The sequence below is a fragment of the Leguminivora glycinivorella genome, chromosome 9 (assembly GCF_023078275.1).
Source record: "Leguminivora glycinivorella isolate SPB_JAAS2020 chromosome 9, LegGlyc_1.1, whole genome shotgun sequence".
NCBI classification, from domain to species: Eukaryota; Metazoa; Arthropoda; class Insecta; order Lepidoptera; family Tortricidae; genus Leguminivora; species Leguminivora glycinivorella.
The window spans coordinates 3002751-3011527 of record NC_062979.1 but is presented as its reverse complement, the minus strand read 5'-3'; the positions used below and the strand labels follow the sequence as shown (position 1 = coordinate 3011527).

Here is an 8777-nt window from a genome sequence, read left to right as displayed (position 1 = left end):
GCTCTATCTTAGACTCTGTCTTAACTTTCCATCAGGTCTTTCCAAACTAGTCACGCCTAATGTACCTACATAAAAAGTGACAATGCTATTTAAGTTTCGGTAATATTCTGCAAAATTCTAGGGATATTTTTTTTTCGAAGATCTGACAAAAAATAATTTTTATTACACTACTTTTGACATAAATATTTACGAGTAAATCGCCAAATACGACTTTTGTCTATGACAATAACATAAATTTCAAAACGTCGTTCGAAATATCTACTCATGCACATAAGGCCAAAACTTACACCAAAACTTACAAAAAAGCACAAGTTCAAAGAATCTCCACGTACTTACCCCCTTTTAGGTAAAAGCCAGACCTTCCTTTCTTTAAAGCAGAGCCTAACTGCCTGACACTCCATACACTCTTACGCTCCTTTTTACCTAAAACTACAAGCTTCTTAAAATTCTTTCTAAAAAGCATAAATGCAGTAATGCCTTATGTACACATATGCCTTTTCGAGCCTAAACCTTCAGGTTTCGCGCCTTCAATTCTAAAAAGAGCGTAAGTGCCCAACAGCTTCATGTAAACTTACGTCGTTTTTAGCTAAAACACTCAGGTTGTAGCGATGAATAGCCATTCACGTGCAAATGCAGCAGGGAGCACTTCCGGGCTAAATAAAATATCACCGAGTGTACACAGAAAGCCGATTCTGAATAATATTACTGTATATCTTCATCGCATTTTGATACGACTTTGACTCGTATGACTGAATCTCAAGACTAATAAGTGCGTATCAACTAAATATGTAGATACTTATGAGCGTAATTTCAAACGACGGCTCCTGACGCCAAACGAAAGGTCGAAAAACTAGACAACATTAGAAACAAGGAACGAAAAGTGTTTAAATTAAAAACTTTACATAAGAGAAAAGTCCTTTGGCGTCATCTGCAATAAGTTCTTTTTTATAAGAATTTGTATTGAAATTTCAGATGGAACTAATTATTGTTCAAGTATGTGCATGTATGTATGCAGGGTACTTAGCCAACGTCACGATCGTAGATGATAGATAGAGCCAGAATGCGTTTTGATTGCCATGTTAGTAAGTAAGTACTATTATTGTACAAGAAAAGAATACAGCACATAATATTTAAAATAAAAAGTTTCAGTACAAAGGCGAACATTTAGCGTGTACGATTGTCAATGTTCAGCTGCTTTTATTTATAACGAGTATTATCTCTGGACTTGTCCCCTTCAATTGCTTAAATTACCAATTAAGTTACTGCTGATTGGTGCTCAGTTGCTCACTATCGTCGTATCAAAACCAGGTAAAAATCTATATCAAATTGCTAAAGCAAAGTCGGCCTCCTCAGGTTGCCAGGCGTAAATAAAATAGCTGTTGTGTTCTGAAGACAGCCGGTGTTACCAGCATTGTCGAGAAGATATGTTGCTATTGTTATTAGCATCCGTAATACACCGGAACTTAATCTACATCTTGGAAAGCCGAAAGTTACGAATTTTCTGTTTACCTGGGTGAATGGAGATAAGTTTGAAAAGGTTTCGAAGGAAACTCTAGAAAGCTTATTTTTGGACCAAAGCGTCACATTTTATTAAATAAATATTGGGGACACCTTACACAGATCAATTTAGCCCCAAAAGCAAAGCTCTATGGGTGCTAAGCGACGATATACATACTTATATACATAGAAAACATCCATGAACAGGAATATCTGTGCTAATCACACAAAGAAATGGCCTTACCGGGATTCGAGCCCAGGACTGCGGCTTAACAGGCAGGGTCACTAGTCACTACTGACTGAGCCAGACCGGTCGTCATTTTAAGTCGAGCAAAATGCATTGTAAAAAACGTTTTTAAAGTCCTTCAAGAAAAGAGCGTACGCCCATACCGCACCTCCAACACTTCTGGTGTTTCGGGAATCCAAGGGCGGGAGTGATCGCTTACCATCAGACGACCTGTCTGCTGGTTTGCCTAGTATCGTATAAAAAAAGCATACGAGAAGGAGAAAGTGACATAAGTTTTTTGAAAAATGTTAAAAGAACCACAAATTCAAACCCGACCGAAATGTAAAAATGAAAACTCGATAGGTACTATCAGCTGCAAAAGTACATTGCGAATTTATCAATGAATTCAGTAATAGTTTCTCCATGCACTTTTGCATCGGATAGTACTTGATAAGAAAGAGCGTACTAAGTTGCGAACTCTTAAATTGATTTGCAACTTTTACATATATCAAACAAAAAACACTAAAATTTGTGCTACAAAACTCAGAATCATAAATAACTTTTATCCGTTCTGTTATCCCAGGCTTTGACCCGTCCATTCCACAAAATTATAGTCCAAGATAAATATTACTCTATAATTACATATATTTACTCCACAAAAAATCTAACACAAAACCTTTGAAGTCCCAAACGTTTGGTCACCAAGTCACCGGGCCCACCTCAAAATTGGGACGAATCCGGAAACGACCGGGCGGGATGGCGACCCCATTTTTTCCTTAAAACTCTTAACTGTATATCAACAACTTAAGGTATACTCTCGAAGGTTACCACGCTTGGGTAAGACGGTGTTTCGCTTGGCTTACTTCTGTAAGAACATACATTGCTCAGTGGTTTTTCTAAACGTCTTTGGTGAGGAGGTGTCCATTTCTTGTCGAGGATCTTGCACACACCTAACTTGATAGGAGAGTATTATTATTAGGAATATTTACGGTAGAATTATGTAAAATATGAATTATTATGGAAAGGGTCACCTCGAAGTTGAGCTTCGATATCCCTAAGTTCCTTATTAAGAATGTGTTTAAGCGAATACCTACCTTTTCTGTATGAATTAAAAAAAAAAGTAAAAAGTTGGGTCATACCATCGACCTCCTGTAAGACCATCCTCATCTTTCTAGAATATGACCGTCAAGTGATCACTTAAGTATGTATAAAGATGGATCCAGCCGGGTCTATATTAATTCGCATAACTGAATACTCCTAATATGAATTGGCATACCGTTTATTACGCATAACGTTTAATACGCATATCATTATTTCGCATAACAGATTTCGTATAATGCTAATGCGCATAATGTAAATTGTTATAACGATGAATTGGTATAAGTATAATAAGCATAACTTTGTTTCGTAGAATGTTTAAATGGCATACAAGAAAATTATATTTTCACCACACTAACGGGTAACGGCTTATTTAGTAAAATTGCATTTTATCCACAAGAGTGCAAAGTAATTTCATACTTTTAACTTGATGTCTTAAGCTAGCTGATAGAATTTTACCTATAAATGATGATTTTGAATCATAAATATTGAAGAAATCGATGGATTTGATTTAGTTTGATGTTTTATAGTCAGTATTTTGTTCGTGTTGAGGTGGTGAAAAATTTGGTTTTCAAACTCGGTGGCAATGTTTAACGTGCCGTACGAAGATTAATGTGCCTTGAAACCCTCGCAACGCTCAAGATTCCACTTTTTGAACCACTCGCTATGCTCGCGGTTCAATATTAGAATCATGTAAACACGATGTAAACATGTAAACACGATTAAAAGTACTTTATAATTAAGTTTTTGCATGCATTTGTATCAAAAAAAATAATAATTTTGTAACGCTTTGTACTAAAGTAACTTATGTTACACTAGATTAAATTTATAACTTTGTGCATACTTTTACACATAAGTGTTACCTATTAGTGAAAACTTCATTGGCTTATGATCCACCTAAATGTACAATTTACAGATGTATTATATAATGCTGTTTGTTTTCCTTAATAAAGAAAAATAAACCCGCTGAACACGCTTACTACATAACTGGTAGACACTCTATTTTCTGAAAAACACTTATGAAAAACGAAAAAACTTAATAAGTAATGTATAAATAAAATAAAGACTCCTTAACTCAAATAAACTTTTTAATTTAAGATTAGCAGATAAGTTCATAAATGCATGTATGTTTCTTAAAAATAAACAGTTTTTTTAATAATGCAAACATTGTAAAACATGGAAGAAATTGACCAGTTACATTTGCCCCCCACTCGAGATTTGCCCCGCTGTACCTTAAATACTTACTCCTATTTTATTCATGCTTAATAAGTAGGGTTTCTGGTTTCTCGACCTATTAGAAGTCTCGAGTTTCGAGAAATCTCGAGCCCAAAGTCTCGAGTCTTCTCGAGTCTCGAGTCTTTTTTTATAAATGGTAAAATTTTGATAAAAGAATAAACAACAATATGATTAGTAGTTTTTATTGCACCACACTATTATAAAAAATGCGTAAGAGCAATAAAAATCTTCTTTGAAATAAACATAAATCAAATTTTAACAAGAAAACTATAATTATAGTCTTGAAAATAATACCTAATCCTTTAACTTCCCCGCCTGTGCACGGGTTAAGTAAATTAAAATGTCATGTATTAAATCATAATGTCATTGAAATTAAACGTTTAAAATAACTTCTTCTTCTTCCTCGTTTCCTCATTGCCGAGGATCGCGACCACAAGTAGCGTCCAGCCATTATCTTCGTACCTATGAATGAAGTTAACTTATAATATCTATCTATCCTACCTAGCACTACCATAGGTCCGTACCATGGTAGTACTAAACAAAACTCATCAACTTAATCAGGCGGGTTTTACAATCGGCCGCCGTTACAAAACTCAGCAACTTTACAACCTGGCGGGTTTCATAATCGGCCGCCGCCATATTTACCACAAAAACGAAACATTTTCGTCTATTTATAGCCCCTACGTCACGCCGCTATCGCACCATTAATGATCACCTACGAACAACTCCCATTGATTTCAACTCACACAAATAACCACGAATCCACCCGCCCGATTCGAGTATTACCACAAAAACGAAAATTTCGTCTATTTTAGCCCCTAAATCCATTAAGCTCACCAGAATAATTTTTCGCTACGTTCATTGACGGGCTTACCAAATCCAAAGCTCACAGAATAATTTTTCGCTACGTTCATGACGGGTGCTGCCCTCTTTTCTAAGTTTAGAAGCCTCGCTTGCGCCAGATGTAGGTATACGAAAAATAACCTACTCATAGAAAAAGTAGCTGTTACATATGAATCTTCTGGAATAAAATTAATAAAAGCGGTTGCCGCTAGCAATAATGTAAGTTACCTGTTGGCCACGCCAAATGCTTACGTGTTTTTGGTGACAATCAGCGCTAATTCTTCCTTCACCGATTTCGCATCTTCTCAATAGTCGTATCTTACAGAACAGGCCCCGTAGCCGAATGGCATTTCTCCGACGCGAAACGAGAACGAAACGCCGCGAAATGTAGTCTGGCTCTGTCGTGCCAATACGCAAGAGCGATAGAGATAGATATCTACGAGCGTTTCGTTTCGTGAGCGTTTGTGCCATTCGGCTACGTACCTAGATATGTTCACCCCGCTCTGAATAGCAATCTAAACCCGCAGGGTGAGGCGCGGTTCCACTGACAGACTATTGACAGAATATCAATTTGGTTATGACGGGAAGTTTAAAATGAAGTATTGTGCAATGTACCCATGGGTGCTTGACGATTATAAGTAAACGCAAACAATTTTTTGTGACATAGGAAGCAAACGCGCAAACAAATCGCCTGTTGTAAGTGATTACAGCGCCCCTACACACCTGAAATACCTTGGGAGTTGTACTTACACCCACTGTCGACCCTTGACTTTATCTGACTGCCCCTAAAAATTATGTCTTCTTACCAATTCTGATGGGGTACATATTCGAATCCATCCTTTTCTAGTCTATAAAATTTTTTTTATACCACGTAACGTAAATTAGAATGTCTCCGAAACGCATGGATTTTTAACTGTGTTTTTATACTGAAATAAGTGATAGTCTATTAGTCTATTCCATATGCTGGTTTCCTTTCAGGAATCGATTCGCCAGCGCTATTCAAGCCAATGATACGATCGCACTCGACTCGACACTTGAACGCACGCCGAGTGGCGAGTGTATCATACGCGATACGCGGGCGTGAAAATGTTAATTATGATTTTTATCGCGGTTAGATAGTCGGCGTTTCTCGTGTAGTAACGTGTTTTGAACCTTTCGGGAAGGGGTTCTTAATAAAACCGAATTATTTATAGAAAATAATTTTGACTACAACGAAACTTTAGTATTTAGGTTCTGTAGGTACGATATCTAGAGTTAGACACACGCTAAATTCGCAGCGCTTCTGATATAACTCTAAAAAGCATAGTTATACCTGCATTTATGAGTGCGTATTTTAAAATGTGATCGTAAAAAACACGTCGTAATCGCAATCATCAATAATTGTTGATGAAACAACTCATCACAATAATCTGTGGTGCGTATTCTAAATAATACCAATAGAATCTGAAGACGAAATATTAAAATCCGTTTTCCGACAACAAAAGACCCAAAAAATCCAGTCAAATTAAGAACCCCTTTGGAATTGTTGACAAGAGGCGTTTTCTGTTCTCGTCAAATTCTTTCCGGAGGCGTTTTTCGCTCGATAGCGTTACCACGTGTATCTGGTGTTTGCGCGCGCTGCCGAGAGAGGCCGTTGACGTACCTGCAACAAGAGATTGTTGTTGTCATGAGTTTGTACGGCTATTGTCCATTTTGATTGAGGAAATGCAGGAGCAGATGGCGTATATTAAAGAAAATTAACCTCAATATGGCACGATGAATATGGATTTACAAGAAAGGAGCTTATTGCTTAAGCTTATGTACTCGCCTATAGCATGCTTTAGGTTTGTATCTCTTTCAAGATATTGGGACCACGCTACAATGTTGCGATTTTTAAATGGTACTATTTTTTGTGTCGCTGTAGGTACTAGGTGGGTCCATTTAAGTGTTAAAAGGGACGCATGACACAAGTGTCAAAAACACAACCCCACAAAAACAAATGCCAGCAGCTCGATAAGTGTCAAATGCGACAAACAAACGATCGTAATTTCGGCACTTTCGAAATCAATGGCACATTACCAGCGGCAGACGTTTGATCTCGTTCCGTGATTGAAATGTGATTTGATCACAGGGAAATGATTTCATATTAAATCTATCTTGTGGAATTGCTTTTTTTGACGAACGAATTAGCGTTGTGGTTTTGATCTGATTACGTAAGAAAATATGGTTTGACCGTGGTCAGAAAACTGGAGTACATTGCCCTTGGTCCAATTAAGATAAGATTGAGGCTGGTAACAAAAAAAATGTTAGCCATTTTAATAGTAGCAAAGACAAAAGGATTAGCTATGGTTAAAGATCGTGTGTTTTTGTTGTATGCTCCAGTGTAACGTGAAAACTATTAAACCGATGATGATAAATGAGGTGTAACTTGATTTTAACTATAAAACTCCCGTGAGACTCATACATATTTAAAAAATATTTTAAGCGGGTTACTCACGTATTAAGTCGATATAGCGTTCGACATGTTTCGGTTCAATTTCGAGAACCTTTTGCTCGGGGTCGCTACTCTTGAGAAAGGTTCTCGAAATTGAACCGAAACATGTCGAACGCTATATCGACTTAATACGTGAGTAACCCGCTTAAAATATTTTTAAATATGTAACTTGATTTGTTGGGTTCAAAATACCTAAAGATCTAGCTTAATAGAAAAGTACCTACTGTCACATCTCGGACACTGGCGATCAAGTATATGAAAGAGGCGCGTTCCTAGCACACATTCTAAGCTCGTGTAGGTGAACGCGTACCGTGCTTGTATAAGTGAGATATGACAGGTCGACTGTTCGCGTTTTTGACAGGCGGTAACTGTGAGGTAACCGAGAGCGGGTGGGGGGCACTTTCAGTGGGGATTGGGAGTGACCATACTGTATTGTGCTACAGTAGTCTAGTGTATAGAGATTAGATATTGGTTTAGAGACGAGTCTAGTTCGTTAGAAGCCACGCAAAAGTATCAAGCTATTGTATGATCAAAACTAAATAAAATATTTACATTTGTGTGTGTGTGTGTGTGTGTGTGTGTGTGTGTGTGTGTGTGTGTGTGTGTGTGTGTGTGTGTGTGTGTGTGTGTGTGTGTGTGTGTGTGTGTGTGTGTGTGTGTGTGTGTGTGTGTGTGTGTGTGTGTGTGTGTGTGTGTGTGTGCGTGTGCGTGTGCGTGTGCGTGTGTACAATATACACTACTTTCCCATTAATTGTGTCGTTGGTACTGTAGATAGTCAATTACCATAGAAATTACATCAGCTACTATCAACAATGGACCTTTAGGGTCAGTTGCACCAAACCGTCTGTCACCGTTAAAGCATTCGTTAAATTTTATTGTATGGACAGTTCCATAGGCGTCTGCTGCGTGACGATGATGTGTGTGTCAAATGTGGTTGATGCAACGGGCCCTTAGTCTAAAAACGTCACAATGAAAGATGTGAAATGTGCAATTAGTCACAAAAATAAATTGTTTTTAGTATTCAACACTCCCGTGTCCCAGAACTCGAAGAATCCCAATTCATCCAATGTTCTTATACTGCTGCGAGTGAAAGGGGCACTAATGATGATATTTATGACTTGATCGATGCACAGAATGAGCCACTGAGTAAGTACTTACCTATACTAAACCTTCATAAACCTAAATACTGAAACTCTGCCCGGTGGTTCGGTGTTAGGGCTTGCAATTATCCGTCCAATTCGAAATCCGGATGATTCGACTCGATATTTGAAAATCCGGATATTCGGATAAAATGGATATTTCGAATATTTTTTATTTTATTTAATAAATCTCATAATTAGTAACATAATTATGTACTACGATACGAAAAACACGTCGTAGGAAATTGTTATTTTATAATCAGGC

The 8777-nt window shown here is 37.5% G+C and overlaps 1 protein-coding gene across 1 annotated transcript in view; it reads right to left on the bottom strand.

Annotated features, from left to right (window-relative positions):
* Nucleotides 1-6069: 6069 nt before the first annotated feature.
* Nucleotides 6070-8777, bottom strand: part of LOC125229383 (max dimerization protein 1-like) — a 148044-nt gene continuing 145336 nt past the window's right edge. Inside the window, exon 4 of the mRNA XM_048134207.1 lies at nt 6070-6542. Coding sequence (XP_047990164.1) covers nt 6452-6542 — 91 coding nt within the window. The 3' untranslated portion in view covers nt 6070-6451. The remainder of the gene's footprint in view (nt 6543-8777) is intronic.